The 18,984-nt window shown below is 41.0% G+C and overlaps 1 protein-coding gene across 1 annotated transcript; it reads right to left on the bottom strand.

The window, feature by feature from the left end:
* Positions 1–52: 52 nt before the first annotated feature.
* On the bottom strand, positions 53–17,158 carry TMEM123 (transmembrane protein 123). Its single transcript, XM_056486547.1, has 6 exons — positions 17,017–17,158; positions 11,808–11,876; positions 9,711–9,773; positions 4,561–4,758; positions 3,118–3,271; positions 53–1,894 (listed from the first exon to the last, which is right to left on the bottom strand). Exons 1-6 carry the CDS (start codon positions 17,078–17,080, stop codon positions 1,870–1,872), a joined length of 573 nt encoding a protein of 190 aa, XP_056342522.1. The 5' UTR covers positions 17,081–17,158; the 3' UTR covers positions 53–1,869.
* Positions 17,159–18,984: the final 1,826 nt, after the last annotated feature.

Here is an 18,984-nt window from a genome sequence, read left to right on the forward strand (position 1 = left end):
AAGAACTGAGGGAATTACAAAACCAGCTAATAAATTAAAAATTCAACTGAAATTAATATAGTAACTCCAAAGATTTAATTTTATTTGTCTGTACAGCAGAGGTGAGACAATCCCAGTAATGGAGTTGCACTTAACTATCTTAATTTCTACAAAGTCAGGAATTACAGTTCTATTAAAGAATTGTTTCCATAACTTTCTTCAAGTCAAAACCAGTAATATTCCACCAAACAATACAAATAAGAAAAAATACAAAAGTTACTTCAAATCACTTTCTCTCCCCCTGACACTCTCTCCCCTCAAACACAGTAAAAAACAAAACAGCCCTGTTATCACCTTTTCAGGTGGGTAGCTAATAAAATGACTCATCAGCCTTGGTTTGCTGGAGTTGGCTGTGCCTTGGAAACAGTTTTACTATTCCATGTGAAAAAAGGAAAAACCCCATAAGGCCACTTTAACATTGCATGTTGGAATAAACTATTGCGTAAAAAAGTAATCTGTTCCAGAGAAGTTACATTTTCCCTGATGAGCTGTTCCCCAGCCCCCAACAGACCTATGTGCAGCTCCCACTGTGACTTTCCTCACCTGTCACCATCTCCCCTGTACCCAGCATGAGGGACAGGTGCCAGCAGTAACCAGGAGAATCACCCAGCACACCAACGCTCTTCAGTGGGGACAGGTCTACAACTGAAGCCTGAGCACGACTGAACAATCATTCAGTGCCTTAAAGAGGTGCAGGCCTGTGTTTCCTGATCCTTGTTCTAGTTTTCCTTGCAGCAGTGTAAGTCAAGAGCCCATCCACTGAAGTCAGCAGATTTACCTGAGTGCACCTGCAGAAGTGACATGGGAACAGCACCAGCCATCCTGCACAGGACCCCCAGAGTATTTGAGCCTTCAGCTAAAGGTGTGCTGAGAAGATGCCACAGCGCCTTCAGCTGGGCTTTTGACCAGACCTCTGCACATCTGTGCAGCAGGATCAAATTCTGAAAACTGCTGTGTAAATGCAGTTTATAGCCTGCTAAAATGCTGTCTTACAGGTTTTCCCTTCTCTAAATAACTTTGAATGACTATCAAATGCTGCTAAGACGCTGAAGACAGCTTTGAAATAATAAAAACCAAGAGCCAAGTGATTGCTACCTTCAGCTTAAAAACCAATTTTAGAATTTTTTAACATTTATAATGGCAAAATTACTTTTTTCCATTGTATTAAATCTTCAATTGCACAAGCTTCATTAGGACATGCTAGAAAGAAAGAAGCTTTTAGAGAAAAGGGTTATGGATGGATACTTCCGTTCTGTCCATGTTTCCTGCAGCTACTCTCCTTATACAGTCTATTAAGGAAAGCATCTGCAGCTCACTGGTGAGCTAATGACTGACATTTAGAGTACTCATTATCACCTTCTACACAGTTATCTAACCACACTTTTGAAGCCTATTAAAATTAACTGAGTTGTTCAAAAACCAAAACTAAATTTTAAACTGAAGTTCACATCAAACTTCAAAATAAATACAGTTTAATACAAAATTTTAGAAAAAAACCCCTGAACTTACTTAGAATTGCATTGATGAAATTGCTGGTGCTAATGATTAGCTATTTCTGAGAGCTGTGTGTGTACCTTAAAATGACTTTATGTGATTTTCTCTAAATATGGTTACAAGTACTGGAAAAAGAAAATACTGTTCTACAAAGTACTGAGTTCCTCTTGCAAGAGCCAATGTAAAAAATCAGGATATTTAAAAAGCTTCTCAACATTTTGCAGGATAACACCCAAGACAGGTTTAGAGACTGTGAACATCTTTATGAAAAACTCTTTCAGAAGTTTCAACAGCTGTGACAGTGTGTTTCCAACACTGTCTTCTCTGAAGTCTTCTTTAAATTATGGCATCATGTTCATCACTGTAACAGAAACACAGTAATTAATTAATTAACAGTAGTTCTGCACTACAAGCAACAGTCAACATGAGAAAGAACCACCCCAGCTGCTGCTGAGAAGGTTATTTTGTGAAGAGGATACCTTGCTAGGAAGGGGTAAGGACACATTGATCTGGGAGTCACAGTCCACTCTGAGCCAAGCCTTAAGTTAGCAGAACAATTTTGTTTTGTCAACACTCCTCCAGATTCACTGGCTTCATTAACACTTTGTCTTTCACATGTTATACATATATTCTTACATCAGCTGTTGCTCAGGCCTGTTTAACCTGTCTTACATACAACCAGCAGTAACAGTTAATCAAAGCCACTGTACAAACTCAGCAGCAATTTCTCTTTGTTTTGAAGATACTGTTGATGTGAATTTTACAATACCCATTCACAAACACCACTTTGGGTAAAAGTGCAGCAGGGACTGGCTTCATTCCATGACCAGCAAGGAGAAGTCAAAATGGAGAGGAAAAAAAGGCCTGAATACCAGTATCCCAACAGGTCTAATGACATCACCTCACTTAAAACAAGCTTCTTGACTGAGATAGATGGCACTGAAGAGGAAAAGGAAACCAACCTAGTTCTTAAACTAAGCATGGGTGAGTCCTGAAGCCTGGAGTAGAGCTGAGCATAAACAGCAAGTGAGATGGTAAGGTAAGAAATTGGTAAGGATAAGAAATTTTGATTAGAATTCACTATAAAGTAATGACAAGGGGGAGGAAAACACCAAAGAATGAATAGACAGAATCTAGGAGAAAACTGCAAACCGCAGAAAATTTCAATGAACTATTAACTATTCATGGACTAGCTAAAAGACAAGGATTCTTTTAAAAATAATAGAATTATTTATAGAATAGATCAGAGAAAAAACCACTCAGAAGAGAGGCATAATACTGATGAGGAATAGCAGAAGTGGTGAAAGACAAAACACCAGAGTTAAATCTCTTAATGATATTAATATAATAATAATATAATATAAATATAATATTATTATATAAATGATAATATATAATAACATTAATATATAATAACATTAATATATAATATATAATATATAATATATAATATATAATATATAATATATAATATATAATATATAATTAATATATAAAATGTATCATAGTTCATTCTGCCCGTTTGGTTTTTTTTCACATCAAGAGAGTAGTAAATGGCCAAGGGACAACCCCTTGGGAACTTACATGGTTCTGTACTGAATGCCTCTTCTAGAGTGGTAAGTTTTGCATCCAATGTAGAGAATGACCAGGACTCCAAGAGTCAGCACAATGCCACCTACAAAACTGCCCACATCAAATCTGGAGGTTTTGACTACGACAGCCTCTGATTTTGATGTGGCTGAAAAGAAGAAAAAAGGCACATCTTACAGAGCTTGCAAAATTGCATTTTGAGGGACTACTCTATATCCTGCCCTCACCACTGATTTATCACCTAAAGACCCAATTAGACAAACTTAACCAAGATAACTGACAAGATACAAGCCAAGTAAACCTAGGGCTCTGGTTTTAAGTGCCATATTCTGGTGACATGGGCACAGCTGATCCAACTGCTTGCTGTCTCTGAAAGACTGTCTGCTCCTTCTCTCCACCCCTACCTTTCCCCCCAGCCTTCCCCTCCTTCCACACATGGTGCTCCTGCCCTTCTTAGGCCAGTTCTAGTGTTTTTCATACCTTCCATGAGCCAATTTAACTCACTAAGCTGGCCTGAAATGAACTCAAGCATAAAAGGAAGTTGCTTTTGGTCAGCTGAGCATACCGAGTCATCCTGCAAGAGGGGTCTAACAGGCACTAAGTCCATCAGTGTAGTTACAAGGTGGCAGCAGAACACTTGGTGGCAGTGAGCTATTGGGATTGCTTTACCTTGTCTCATGGAATTGTACCCTCACAGTGCCAAGTGACATCAGCTCTGCAGCCCAACACAAACATTGACACAGACAACATGACCTCAGATAAGCACAGCTGTTTCACTGCCAGAACTGGTTACATATGCTACAAATTCCCACCTAAAGACCCAGTCTGTGCCCAGTTCTGTTTGTACTTGATACATACAGAGTGTTACATGATCAACAACTTCTGGTGACATCTTCGCCTTCCCAATGATGCTTCACTGATACGTGAGCACTCCTGATGTGTTTAGAAGTGCAAGCATGAAGTGATAGGAACTTAGCCAAGTGCAAGGAGATGCTGAATTATGCACTCACTGTTTTTGTATTACCAGGTACAGTTAAACTGTATATGACAAATTTACATAAGAGGTGAGTCATGGATAGTCATGCTCTATTCTCTGTTAGGGTAACATTCATTACATTGCTAAGAGAACTCAGTCTTTGTACCAAGCCAGTAGACATATGTTGAGATACATGTCAGCTGTGAAAAAAGAAGTATTAGAGATGAGTTCAAATAAACTGCAGAAAGGAGAGCAGAACAAACACAGAAGTTGTATTCAAAATATTCAAAATTGAGGCTTTCTCCTTTACATTGCTGATCTCCTTGCTGGTGGCTGCTGGATAAGACCACTTGCACATACGTTCTTTGTTCTTTTTTTTACGCTGCTGTAAAACTAACTGTTCTACAACCTATGTGAACATGCATCCAAGCCTTTCTGAGCTTCCTGAACAGCAAACTCACCTGTTACAGAAGTGGAGGCAGTCTTAGAAGGGGTCACCACTGTAATATTGGCTTGTGGTGATGTGACTGGTGAAGCTGTGGTGGGTGTTACTCTCTGGCTGGTTTTGGAGGGCTGAGTTGTCAAGATCACAGATGTGGTGCTGGTGTTGGGCTGACTGGTACTGGTACTGGTCAGATGAGTAGTACTGGTGGGCACACCTGGGAAATTTTAGTGATACCATGCACAAAAATTAATAAAAATAAACAACCGTGCACTCATGGAGTAAGATCACATTTATCATGCCCAAAGAGAACAACGGAGTAACAATGAAAATGCCACTGCACTGTATCCAGGCTTGCATACAGGCTTTCCTTTGGGAACACCTAGCTTCTGATTTCTGAGCCTCAAGGTAAAGGATTCTTTAAAGGAAAGGTTATAAAGAAAATAATAATATAATATAATATAATATAATATAATATAATATAATATAATATAATATAATATAATATAATATAATATAATATAATATAATATAATATAATATAATATAATATAATATATAATATAATATAATATATAATATAATATATAATATAATATAATATAATATAATATAATATAATATAATATAAAATATAATATAATATAATATAATATATAATATAATATAATATAATATATAATATAATATATAATATAATATAATATAATATAATATAATATAATATAATATAATATAATATAATATAATATAATATAATATAATATAATATAATATAATATAATATAATATAATATAATATAATATAATATAATATAATATAATATAATATAATATAATATAATATAATATAATATAATATAATATAATATAACTTAACTTTTAGGTGAGTCAGCTTTTTTTTTTTTTTTTGTAACAACTCAATTCCATAGAATCATGCCTAACTTACAATATGCTAAAATGCTATAAAATTCTGGATCAAGAGTTAGTTTCTATTTGAAGTGTCTACTTTTTCAAACAACAAAGCTTTTCTGATAAGAACACGGTGTGCATGAAAACACTACCCCCCTAATTTAGTAATGATTTGATCTTTCATTTGCTTTTGAACAAAACACTAGCATTACTAGGGTTCCATATACATTAAAACTTACCACAGAGAATTCTGTATTTATATGGTAAGGATAAAATATGATAAAATTTCAACTAAAGTAAATGTACTGCTTAAGTAATTTATTTAATCTTGCCAAGGTTAAAACAAAGGCTAGAATGCTTTTTCTCAAATTTCATTGACACCATGTCTTTTATTTAACCTTTAACCTCCCTCCTCACAAAACACTAATGAACTGTTCAGAATAAAAATACCATTATATAAAACTCAAGAATAATAGAAATTAGTATTTATAGCCAAATCCTTAAAACTTCCATGGAAGGCAGCCAGATAGAATGACTGGAAAACAATTACTTATTTTTCTAAGAAGGAACAAGAAACATGAGTCTGTTATGCAACTAACAGTTCTCTAAGCAGATAGTAGGATGCAAATAGCTTTTATGTATGAAAGAATTCTAGAGAAACAGCTTTGCAACTATCTACTTCTGTATTATTTCTAGAGCCTCACACAAGCTGGGCTCATTCTGAACACCTCAAAAGCTTTTCAATACGGAATTTCAAATCTAATTATATCCATGTTTTCTTGAAATTGTCTAAAATCAAAATAATTGAAGGATAGCTTCATCTCAATTCCAGAGTAACCCTGATACTCAGTTTCAATACAGCATTTAAAATGCTTCTGTAGAATAAAATTGGTGTTGTCTAAAACATGAGGAACTACATACAAAACTGTGCTTTTGCTCAGATTTAAGTATCACAGGTTCCAGTCCAGATACAAACATCAAGAACTTCAAAAAACTCATCAATATAAACATGCAGAAAGGAACTTCTGAGACATTTAGCATTGGAACTGTTGAAATATCAAAATAAAGACTCCTTTGTAAAATGTTATTTGTTTTCCTGTTCTTTAATGTTATAACTGTATTGTGCCATAAAGCCAGGAAACCCTTTGAAATGAGCATTCATTGAAGTGGAACAATTGGAACACGATATTAATTTGCTTACCTTGTTACAATTATGAAAATTCAGTTCCTCTATGAAGCATGCGTAAAACACATCAAATAAAATTCAGGGCACATTTTAATACTGACAGATAAAACTCCCCAAAGGAACAATGATCCATAAATATCAAATGGTTCCTCATTATAGGAAGTAAGCAAGGAAATGCCTACATGGAAACCATCTACAGTTACATGACATGAAACCACACCTGGTAAGTATATTCCTAATATAAGTGATACCAAAGAAGGACAAATCTGGATGTGGCAGTTTTCTGTGCATTGCTTTTGCACTGAGATTTCTGAGTGTCAAAGAGCCTTCTGTTTCTGAGCAATACAATGGCTAACTGTTAGAAGTATAACATTATAAAATGATATTACACAATATACTTATTCCATGGGTATTAAATTACCCTACAGAAAACCTGAGTCATGACAAAAAAAATACAAACATCTATGAGAAATTTCAGCATATTTACACATTACTTTTCCCCCCTCTCTTTTCTAGTAGCAATCCTTTTTTTTTTTAAACTTAATCAAGATTACAGCCCTTGGTGACATAACTTTTAACAGTAAAATCTGTCTAATCTCTAGACCTATCTTTCATGATGTATTTAGCATCACTCATTCCAAAGCGTCATTGGGAGGCTATCTGAGGCAGCTGGAGAATTTGGAAAGCTGACATGAATCAGGCACAAATATCTTCATCTTTGAAAAATCTTACCCGTACTATTCTACAAAGAGAGTGAAGATGAAAGAATATTTGCTAGCAACATCTGTTCTTTTATCTTGTATTTCCCTAATTACTTTCACCCCAAAAGACCAGCTGGGCGTCATCAAACACTACATAAACCCTGACTGCCTAAGTTAGTTTTTGCTATTTATTTTAAAAGGATGCATGCCAGTAATATAGTTCAGGTTTATGATGCTTTGTTTTTAAAGAAACAAGTATTTTACATAGTTTGCTACCTATGTTTATGCATTAAAAAGATAAGCTGTAACTATCAATTAAAAAAATATATGTAGCATATAGATAAGAATCCTTAGCAACACATGCTACTACTCCTTTAGAGTTCTAACTCATCAAGAATGAGCACAAAACTCAAATTGCATAAGCACTGTGCTAACATGCAAGATTATTATGGAATGCCTTCCTAAAATAAATACTTTCTCCTGCATGGAAAATGAATGAATGAAGTAAACCTTTGCTTCCTTCACAAAGAGCTTCCTTCCTCCCCTTCTTCCTCCCCAAAAATATAATGGCAGAGACTTTAAGCAAAATTAAGTAAGTACATATACCACTAGTCTTTATTCTGAAGAAGCTGAGATAGATAATCAAAATACATGAATACTGTATTAAAATCTATGACATTTCTAATGGGGGAAAAAATAAAAGTCAAAAGGAATGGGAATTGCCAAACCTTGCAAAGCAAGGCATAGCTATCTGTTAAGTTTATCCTATGTCTAACAGTAAAGGGCTCAGACCTCTTTTTACTGCTATTATCCAAAACCAGTAGAACTCAGACCTCCCAAGAGGGAAACCTGCAAGGGCTGGAGCAGAAGTCAGAAGGAGCACAGGGTGGGTGAAACACTGTGGCTTCCCAGTCTTGGGGGATGGCCATAAGGCCACAAGGAGATTACAGAAATTTCTGGACTTTCCAAATTAGACATGCTTGAACTGCTACACTGCAGGCAATGGAATGAGACACTGCACCACTTGCTTGCTATCAAAAAGAAGGTTTTTGCAAAAGTTTGGGTTTTTTTTCTTCCAGTGAGCATTTTATACTTAAATGAAAAAAAAAAAAAAACAAACCAAAAAACTTCTGAGTGTGGTAGCTCAGAGCTTATCTGGAAATTACAAAGACAGAATATAAGAGTTGTACAGGAAATGAAATGACATAGCTGGAACTTTATGATCAGACTAAAACTCCACCAAATACACAAAGAATCTTAAGCAGACACAACATTTCTGCCCTGCTTTCACATGGCTCTCAGCAGAAACGGGGCCCAGTTCCTAGAACTAACTTCTCTCAGATTCAATATTCTATCACAGCTTGAACAACTGCATGACATTAACTCTTATCTGGTCCTTACTAATGCAGTGAAATCTGCCTGTGCAAGTTCTTCCAGAAGGTGAATGTTTTAACTCCCTTTTTAACTTACTTACAGTTGTTTTGCCAGGTTGTGAAGGAAATATGGTAGTGCTAGAACAACAAAAATACACTCAAGACAAATTGTTCCACTTGATTGATACTGGCTTAAAAGGCACGATTTTGTGCTAGGAGCTCTCTAAGGATTATTTTCTATGGTATTAGGTGCCATGAGGTTGTAGTGAGGTGAGGGTCGGTCTCTTCTGTCACGTGTCAAAATGAAAGGACAAGAGGAAATGGCTTCAAGTTGTGTCAGGGGATATTAGAAAAAAAAATTTCACTCAAAGAGTGCTTAGGCATTGGAATAAGTTGTCCAAGGAGGCAGTGGAGTCACCATCTCTGGAAGTGTCCAAGAGAAGCCTGGATGTGGCACATGGGGATATGGTTAAGGGGTGATTATGGTGGCTGGACAGATGATCTTGAAGCTCTCCTCCAACCCTGATGATCCTGTGATTCTCTGAGTCTTATGTAAAAGGAAATGGAGTCCTGTTCTTAAAACTCAAGCTCCCAGCATTTCATTATACCCTGAAGCTGTTTATTGTGAAATAACATTAAACAGATATGCATGTTTGCATAACAATTCATCTTTACTTCATGAAAATGGAAGATGTTTGCTTAAAGATGAAGAATAAACACTAAAAAAACCCCCAACTTCTTGCAATTCTTCCTTGAAGTTAAATTTTGATTCCTATGTTTAAATAGCATCACAAATGTAATGACTGATGAAGTGTGGCACCTAAATTTGAAAAACAATATAGCCTCTTTTCAGAGCTGTTTTAAATGCTGCTTCCCAGCCTTAAAACAGTAACACTTGTCTCAAATATCCACTTTTGATGGCCTGCTCTTTAGAACAGGGTTAGATTTGGAACTAACTTCTAGATTCATAGTAGTGAACAGATGAACAGACACATACCTCCTGTAGATGTTGCTGTAGATTGTGTGGATGATGCATTGACAATGGGCAAACTGCTATTGTCTTCAAGGGAAAAAAAAAAAAAAAATCAATATTATTCATTTTAATATACTCTAATTAAGGTACCCACAACACAATACTGTCCTCAGGGTATCTGTGCCTGGAGACTACAGTTGGGAATACAGCAGAGTAGCCTATCTCAAAGCAGATGTTTTTTATCCCTCTGCAAAATACTTCCAGATCTCAGTGAGCAAGAACATAGTTAACACTGTAAGAACAGCACAGCCCAAATGGTCTGTAACTGATTCTTTACACATCCTCTCTCTGTTGTCTTCCACTTCCAGGTCATGTTTTATCCCATTTGCTGTAAAATAGCCATACTGTCACTTTCTTAACGTACTTATGCACTACTGGGGGGGGGGGGGGGGGTGGGGGGGGTGGGGAGTTTCATATTTTTATTCCTCTATTTCAGTTCTATTTTCTGTCCCTTGATATTTTCTTTCATTTTGTTTCATCTCTGTTGCAAACTGGGACAATACTGGGAATATACTGTAGTCAAGTAGGGGCAGACAGATACTGTGAGAAACATTTTACTGCATACTTATGTCCTCCACACAAAAAAGGTCCTAAGAGTGTACCTGTTTCCAGACATAAAATGCAACCCTGTCTTAGTGGTTTTGCCTTTCTCTCCTTTGTTTCACTTCTCCTTTTCCACTTCTCTTTTTCTTGTCCCTCCTTCCTCCCCATGGTCCTCCTTCATACTTCTGGGCTTCTCAGGCACTCTCCCACTCACTTCATTGCTGCATCCCTCTTCTGTATTTCTCATAGATTAAGTGTTGCTTCCTCCCAGCAAAGATCTGCTGGGCTGCTCCTGGGAGTGTCACTGCCCATACTTTCCTCCCTTTCATTTTTTACTGTTGTAAATGCCCATTCTATGATCATTCTTTTCTCTGAAGTAAGTCACCTTTTACACCTTCCCACTGGCAGGGTTATGTGCCTTGCAGCAGGTCTGCTGCTTTTCAGCATGGCTGAAAAACAAAGCATATAACCTCAGAGATTAAGAGCAGAGTATTTCCTTTGAATGGATCCGCTGTTCTTACCACGGGAAAAGCCTAGTCTAAAACTCTTTTCAATTGCATACATGTTATGAGCAAGGTCAGGGTAAGAACAAATGAACCAAATTTACATCTTCATACCAAAAATGTTGTGTGTGGGGGGGTGGAAGTTACAGATGAAATTACTTCACTTTTTCTTTGGTATAATCACAGCCAAGTAGCCCCCCACACTGTACTGTACACTCAACCCTTATACTGACATAACTGGGACATTAAGTGGCAGATTTAATTGCCTTTGAGAAAGGGTCTATGACTGCACAATTACAAACACATTCTTTCTTGCTTATGTTGACTTTTATCCCACCAGAAGCCATGGATATGCTTGGGGTTAAATCTTTTCCACACAGGCCCAATACTGTAACCAGAACACATCTGAGTTTTCCCCAGGTTGTAAGTGCTTAGTTCTGCAACCCTGGGAGAGCTCTGGGTGTGGACTGCACGTTCATACAGGTAAAAAGAAGCCACATCTACTGCCTGGAATTTGGGTGTGAGTCAGTATTGCAATTAACACAAGACAGTGAGTTAACGAGCAGATTTGCTGTTGGTCAACAGCAAATGAGATGACTGAAGTACTACAGGGCAAAAATGAGTCAAATGAAAAAATGCCTTGCCTTTATCTGAAGATCACTGAATTCTATTCTAGCAGACTTCTTGGTTCTCCTTTTAATTGTAAAGTGATGTTGTCAGGTGTTTCTAGTTCTATATGCAATATTTTCCCATTTTATTTCTACTCTCTCTGTTGCTCTGGGATACCCAAGGATATGAGAACTGAATAGTGTTTTACCATTTCCCTTAAATATCTTTAGTTGTCCCAGAATAGATGTGACAATCAGAGTACCTCCCTTCTGCCCTAAAGCTGCTTACAATTTAATAAAATAAAATAAAGGGCAAATTATTACAACACAGCTTAAGGCACACAACAGTACACATTGATTTCCTTGATGCTACTGAGGAACAGCAACAGAAATGCCAAAAGTATTACCTGGCAACCCACTGCCTGGAATTGGAGTAGTGCTGTTCACATCTTTAGTGCTGTTCACATCTTCATTACCTACATTAAAAAATGCAGGAATAACAAGATCATTTCAGGTGGAATAACAAAATAAGATATAGCATCTGCTACTTGCTTTGGGCATATAAATCACTAACTTACCATGGACAGGAGTCATTCACAATGATGATATAAAAGCATGTTAGCACAACAGCCTGCTCTGAGCACATTAAAAGTGACACCATTTATACTACCCAACCACCAAATGAACTCCTCCCATCCTGTTTTATCTTCTCCATCATCCTCATCCCAAGTTTTCATCTTCCTTGAGATGAAGTGAGACACAAAGAGGCAAAAAATCAGGCAGTTTCCTTCAGTAATAACATCTGACCTGTGTCACCTACAGCAGAAGAGAAAGAACCTCTCACTTAAATCTTTTCCTGTGAAGTTTGCCAGGCTTCTGGGCACTAAGGGCATGTTAATGCATACACTGAGCATTTGGCAGGTGGGGAATGGGACTGAGAAAGATCACACCCTCAAAGAAGCAATAAAATTTACAGATAAACCACAGAAAATGAATAGACTGACATTCACATGCTTACAAGAGGATCAGTTGTGGATTCTGCCTTTGCCAAGCAGTTTAGTTCTGACCACCTAATATTGTGTAAAAGACAAGCAAATAACCTGAACTGAGTATCACAGAAATAGGGCATTGTCTTTGTGCTTACAAAACCTTAGTCAAGATCTCAAAATGGTGAAGTTGGCAAATATAAATGGCAAAATAAGTCCTTGTACTTCATCCCTGCAATATCAAGACTGAGGGCAGCACTGCAAGGCATGTTACGCTGTTTAATTAGGGAGCTTAGGGAAAACAAACAAAAGGATGAGACACTGCTAAACTAAGCTTCCCTGGAGGGGACTCAATCCTGCAAAAACTGTTTTATGTCACAGAGAGTTTCCCCACATTAAACAATGATCACTAAGCCACTACAAAACTGACACTACATCCCTCTTCAACAGCACACAATGCTTTTTTCTGCAGAGAAATTTTTTAACCAGCAGAAAGGGTTCCATATATAATTAGCTGAAAGAGAGGGGCAGGAAATAGAGGTGGAAGTAAAGGCAGGACTTTATTAGTTTAGTTCATATTAGCTTGGACTGCACACCTTGAAAGATGTAAAGGACCTTATCCAGCTTAAAAGATGCTTACTTTTTTTTCCTTCTTAAACAAACCCAAACACTGGTAAGTTTCTTAGTGCATAAGCATATGCCACAATTGAACCCATGGCAGTGAATGGGGCAAGGGAGATAAAAGAACATTTTAGAATGATACTACGCCCAAAGTGCTCTCTATCCTGAGACTGTGCCTTTGAATTTGCATATATCACTGCAGTGGCAAGCAGGAGACTTCAAACAGAGGCAGAAAGGACTCCTGGGTTAAGCAAAGCAAAATGCACCACAGCTTTTATGCAGTGATGGCTCTGACAAGTAGAACCTCTCAGCCCAGACCACAGGCTTCACAGTTCATCTGTCCCACAGCAAAACAGGGAGTGGTTCCAGCCTCCTCCAGGAAGCAGAAGCGCAAGGGTTATAAATCCACACTGACCCAGGTACAGACACACACGGGTTAGTACAGGAAGGAAGGGGGGAGAGAGCTGGCAGCCAGCTGCAGCATCCTGTGCAGGAGCAGAAGCACAGCTCTTGGGGCCACAGTATCAGCTGCAACATTGGGCCTATGAATCTTAAACAGAGAAACTCTGCGCTGAGGTTTATTCTCGCTGCGACCCAGAAGAGAGGGGATGGAAAGAAAGGACCTCGTTTTCATTTTTTACAATTAAACAGAACCAACACAAGGATATACCCACCCAACTTAAAACTGGACCAGAGCACCACATACTGGAAAAGGACAGAGATGCAGGATCAACATGATTTTTATCTCACAACCCTGTTTTGCTCTGTTTAAGGTCAGGCACAGATGCAGCAAAAAAACCACAGAACTGTGGCTGCCTGGGCTGTATCTGAAAGCAAGTGTGCTTCCTGTGAAAGCCCCTGCCAGAGTCTGGCACTTCGAGTGCTTTCAGGGCCTCTCATGGTTTTGTTACTCTAGTGCATCAAAAGTCATGATCTGGAGACAATTTGGATATGCAAACTTTCAAAAGGGCAAAATCAGTCCAGTTATTCCACTTGGACTTGGGGCTTTCTGAAGTGGCAGAGACTGAAGACTCGTACTTGTGTGTTAAATACATACAGGGTGAGCAACAGTGATAGATTTGATACTTGCTAAAAATGAAAAGGACAGGATGTTAAATGGACTTGATTTTGCCACATCCTGCAAAAATCAACACAGTGGATAACATTCATGTTTGGAATCTGTCTCCAGCTTAGACACATACCAAATTACTATTCTCCATAGATGAACCATGGTAGAAGAAACCTGCACAAATGAATGGCAATAGTCATTCAACTACCTGTGTGTGACAAAGGTCGATTTGCTTACTCCAATCTTCACATAAAAGACAAACTCATTCCTAAAGACTCACACACTTTATGTCTAGTGTAGCTAAACTTTATGCAGCAGAAAATGTTGGCATATAAACCCTCATTTTTGCTAAGCACAGCTTTACACATCCATTTTGGGGACATGTCAAATGTCTTTTATATAATTCTCTTTGGGCATTTTTTTCTTTTGAAGCTAATGCATAGCAGGCACAGAGGGGAGTTTCATGCCGAAGTCATTCAGCTGTTGTTGGTTTAAAACCTCAAAAGAACAGAAGCACTGACAATGTGCAGTCCATCAGAAAGATCACCCATTTGCTCAGTAATCTCCAAGAAATCCAGATGAGGATGAGTTGAGGTGCTCAAATGGTTGAAGCAGACATGTTAGAGCAACATTCTAACATATAACATTCTAAGAGAAGATGATACACATAATCAAAATATCATGCCTGTTTTTCAGCCTGGAGGCTGCTGCTGCTGCTGATTTTTTTACTGTGAGTAGTTTTGTATACAAGTAAGCTCTTGGAAGATGTCACTAACTATATTTTCTCAACACAGCAAGAAGGGGGGTGGGGACCTCTTCCTGACAGAGAGAGGGGATTCTCCTTACTCAGGCACCAGGAAGCCAGATGGATTTTACATAATACTGAGGATTTTTTCTAAACCATATTATTTTGGTGATGTTTCTTCCGCTGACTTGACTGACACATAGAAATAAACTGTCCAGCAGAGTAAAAGAGCAGCATTATACTGAAATAACCAGTCTGCACAAAAGTATTAACCCGAGTGAGGACACATCTACTGCCACTTTCACTTTTTGCATATCAGAGTATTCGAAGGGGCTCACACTTCCTCCTGTAGTGTTGATTAGATAATCACAAACTTCTGCTGAAGTCAACACAAATCTCAGCAGAACTTTCTGGAAGTTTCTAAGTGGACAGAGGGGAAGAAAAAAAGCTATTTCAACAGATACATTAAATTGAGCCTTAAAAGGGCACAGCTTCTTTCAACATATCATAACTGAGCTCCAGACAACCAATTCACATACTGAGGAAGGACTACATTTAAGTTTCAGGAGTTACCCCTGTCCCAGGAGACAGCAGTGACTGTACTCGGAGTTAAATCACCACATGCACTCAGGAAGCAGCATGACAGAAGACAGATCTTGTATCACATGAAATCACAGGCTATTGTTGTTAAATGCAGGCCATAAGATCTTAGCAAAGCAATAAAAAGGTTACCTGTAAACTTTTTTTAAAAAGAACTTGCCCTTCTTTTTGGAAGGGTAATTTTAATGCTGTTTATATTCCTCGTTCTGTTTTGCTAAAATCAATGTATATTACAGCTTCACCAGATTAAACAACAGCATATTAACACTGCTAGACTGAGATTCCTCAGCAGAATTCACAGCAAGTTAATTCCAGTACCCATCATCTTCTGGTTTCTTTACTTTGGAAAATAGGGTGACATCGTATGAGACACCTCAATCTTCTGAAAAGGCAACTCCGGCAGCTCAGACCTGTATGTTTTTTGGTTTATTCCAGCCCCGGTCAGTGCTGATCCCCTGACTGTGGTGTTCTGAGCCCGGACACAAGGCTGTGCATTTGCTAGAACCGACCACTACAAAGGGGCACTGCTGCGAGCGCCGGACAGAAACGCCCAAAGCAGAGCGGCTGTCCCATGCACACCGCCTCCGTGAGCCCCCCGCCCCAGGCACAGCCCCAGAGGGGCAGCGAGCGGCCCCTCACAGCCCAAAACCCCCGCCCCAAGCACAGCCCAAAACCCCCGCCCCAAGCACAGCCCACAGGGGCAGCGAGCGGCCCCTCACAGCCCAAAACCCCCGCCCCAAGCACAGCCCACAGGGGCAGCGAGCGGCCCCTCACAGCCCGGCCCGGCCCTGCCGGGGGCACCGCGGAGCCTCGGGCCCTCCGTGCACCTGCGGGGGGCCCTGCCTGCGGTCCCGGGACCCGCTCCCTCAGGGGGCCCGGGCCGTGTCCCCGCTCCCTCAGGGGGCCCGGGCCGTGTCCCCGCTCCCTCAGGGGGCCCGGGCCGTGTCCCCGCTCCCTCAGGGGCCCCGGCCGTGTCCCCGCTCCCTCAGGGGGCCCCGGCCGTGTCCCCGCTCCCTCAGGGGGCCCCGGCCGTGTCCCCGCTCCCTCAGGGGGCCCGGGCCGTGTCCCCGCTCCCCTCAGGGGGCCCGGGCCGTGTCCCCGCTCCCCTCAGGGGGCCCCGGCCGTGTCCCCGCTCCCTCAGGGGGCCCCGGCCGTGTCCCCGCTCCCTCAGGGGGCCCGGGCCGTGTCCCCGCTCCCGGAGGCGGAACCGCGGCTGAGCCTGCGGGTGTGCGCATCCCCAACCCAAACGCTCCTCGGCGAGTTCTTCTGTAATCGTTGTTTCTACTTAACAAACATCCCGAATGTTAACGCCTCCCTCCCGTTTCTGCCACTGCTCCCGCACACGCCGGCCGTGCGCCCTCGGCTCCCGCTCGGCAACAAGAGCCCCATCCACCGCCGTCCCGTCCCGTCCCATTCCACTGCCGCGGCCCGGGGCGCTCGGGGGCAGCCAGGGCGCAGCCCCGGCCCCGCTCCGGCCACAGCGGCGGGAGGAGGCCCGGCCCGGCCCGGCCCGGCCCAGCGGAGCGGCTGCGAGGGGCGCAGGGCCAGCCCTTCACCCGCCCAACCCGGCCCGTCCCCCCGCGGGCGCTACTCACAGGAGCCGCGGGCGAGCAGCAGCAGCACCCACAGAGCACAAGAAGCAGCGCCGAGGAGCCGCATGGCCGCGGAGGGGCCGCCGGACCTCGCCGGGCGCGGTGTGCGCGCTGCCGGGCCGGGGGCGGGCCGGGGCGGGGCCGCGGGGCGGGGGCCGGCCGGGCATGGGCGCGGCGAGGTGGGCTCGTCTCTCCCTTCTCCCGGCCTGTTCCGGAGGACATCCGTAAGGGGAGACCAGCAAGCGGGGAGGTGTGTGAGCTGACACCCGAGTGCCGCTCTGGCGGTCTGTGAGCACCTGTGGAACAGGGCCGAGCTCCTGGAGCGCTGTTGAGAGCAATGCTCACGGCTGGCGATGTCAGACTATCACTTCCATCTGTTTTCCAAACACCATTCAACACCTGCCAGCAGAGCCTCAACTGCGTGGATTTATCCTCCTTGCTAATCATATCCACCTAACCAACGCCTGGATTCCCTGCGCACGCCTTCCCGAGGTGCCGCTGCTCAGCCCGTGTGCGCGCTGCTGTCTGTCGCAGCCGCTGGACGCTCTTAAATCACCAGCGCTAGTGCCTTGGAAGCATCCTGAAATTTCCCGACATACTCGGGAAATTGTGAAACCGACTATAAAGGCTATAGGGAAAAAGTGAAAGGGAATAGTCGTGTTCAGTTCTTTCAAATTTTTCTGGGCACTTCTAACATAAAAGTGGTGCTGGGAATTTATTTTTTAAAGGGAATTTGTTAATATGTTCTTAAAAGCGAAAACAACTTGAAAAATATTTATCAGAGGAAATAACTACTTTTAATTCTGGATAATTAAGGATCAGCAGCAAAGTCACGGTAGAATACTTTGTATGAACTACTACATTTATGTTCACTGCAGCACAACGGTGTTTCCATGTTAAGCCACATATCTGAGTCAGAGAGGCTGAAGTGCCTCACCTGAGAGCTTACTCTGGTACTGTATAATCCTAGCTCACTTCCCTACAGGCAGACATGCATTACTCTGTAAATCTCAGCAAGAGAGTGGTGAATTAAAATGGTGAATAGATATTTTATTCTTTTTTAATTCTAGCATAATCAAGCCCCTCAGTCTGCATTCAGTGAAAATAGCTGCATGCATTATACTTCCAGCATTCTCTTATGCTTTTGTTCTACAGAGTTTCCTGTGTGATTTTCATGACTAAGGTACCCAAGGATCAGTATGCACCTTTTTACTGTGAATTTTCTGAGATGATCCTCCAAAGTTTTTCTTTATGATGGCTGTAGGACTAGTATCTTCAGCTAGCCTAATTCCAGAAAAGCTTAGAAATACTAGTAATCCATATGTTACTAAGTGTAAGGGCCTCTGGTCCCAGAGGCAAAACTTACAGTGAGAAAAAAAAAGGTGTTTTATTCAACTAACATCCATTTAGAGGATATATTTCTCTATATATCTGTATCTTTAACATATATAAGTCTTTCAGCTCTTGCATAACTCCAGTGAATAGCAGGCTTAATTTATTTGGGAATATCCTAACTGACATTGCTTAACTTATGTACTTGCAGGAAAAGAGTAGTTAAGATAGATGGAGCAAAGAGCAGTTGTGGGAGATAAGCATGTAACTAACCTAGAAGTTAGCAGGCACTGAGGCACATTGCAAAATTGCACAGGCTCTTTGCTGTGTAAAGGCAGAGGTGTTGGAAGTTCTTGTGTTGATTGCTTTTGGTTTTGTTTCATTTTTCTGTGGCAGGTGAATTTCTGGCATAGTGTTGGGGTAGCTGCAAGTTATTCCAACACTGTGAAGGAAACGTTCTTGGAAAATTTACTGAGAGTACTCATGCACTTTTGGTACATGGTGTAAATAATGCTTTCCCATAGATCCCACATAAAGATAAGATTGGTGAGAGGACTCTTTTCCCCCCCAATTTTGTATGATATCCAACTGCAGGGAGCAGTGAGAATGGGATGCTAAGGATAACCACAGGAGCTCACC

This window comes from Oenanthe melanoleuca, chromosome 1, assembly GCF_029582105.1.
Source record: "Oenanthe melanoleuca isolate GR-GAL-2019-014 chromosome 1, OMel1.0, whole genome shotgun sequence".
Taxonomy (NCBI): domain Eukaryota; kingdom Metazoa; phylum Chordata; class Aves; order Passeriformes; family Muscicapidae; genus Oenanthe; species Oenanthe melanoleuca.

Coding starts and splice junctions, on each gene's coding strand:
- TMEM123 (XM_056486547.1), bottom strand. CDS start 17,080: ATGCGGCTCCTCGGCGCTGCTTCTTGTGCTCTGTGGGTGCTGCTGCTG. Junction 4,759..9,710: donor TACAGCAACATCTACAGGAG/GTATGTGTCTGT, acceptor AAAATTTCCCAG/GTGTGCCCACCAGTACTACT. Junction 1,895..3,117: donor GGCATTCAGTACAGAACCAT/GTAAGTTCCCAA, acceptor TTTCTGTTACAG/TGATGAACATGATGCCATAA.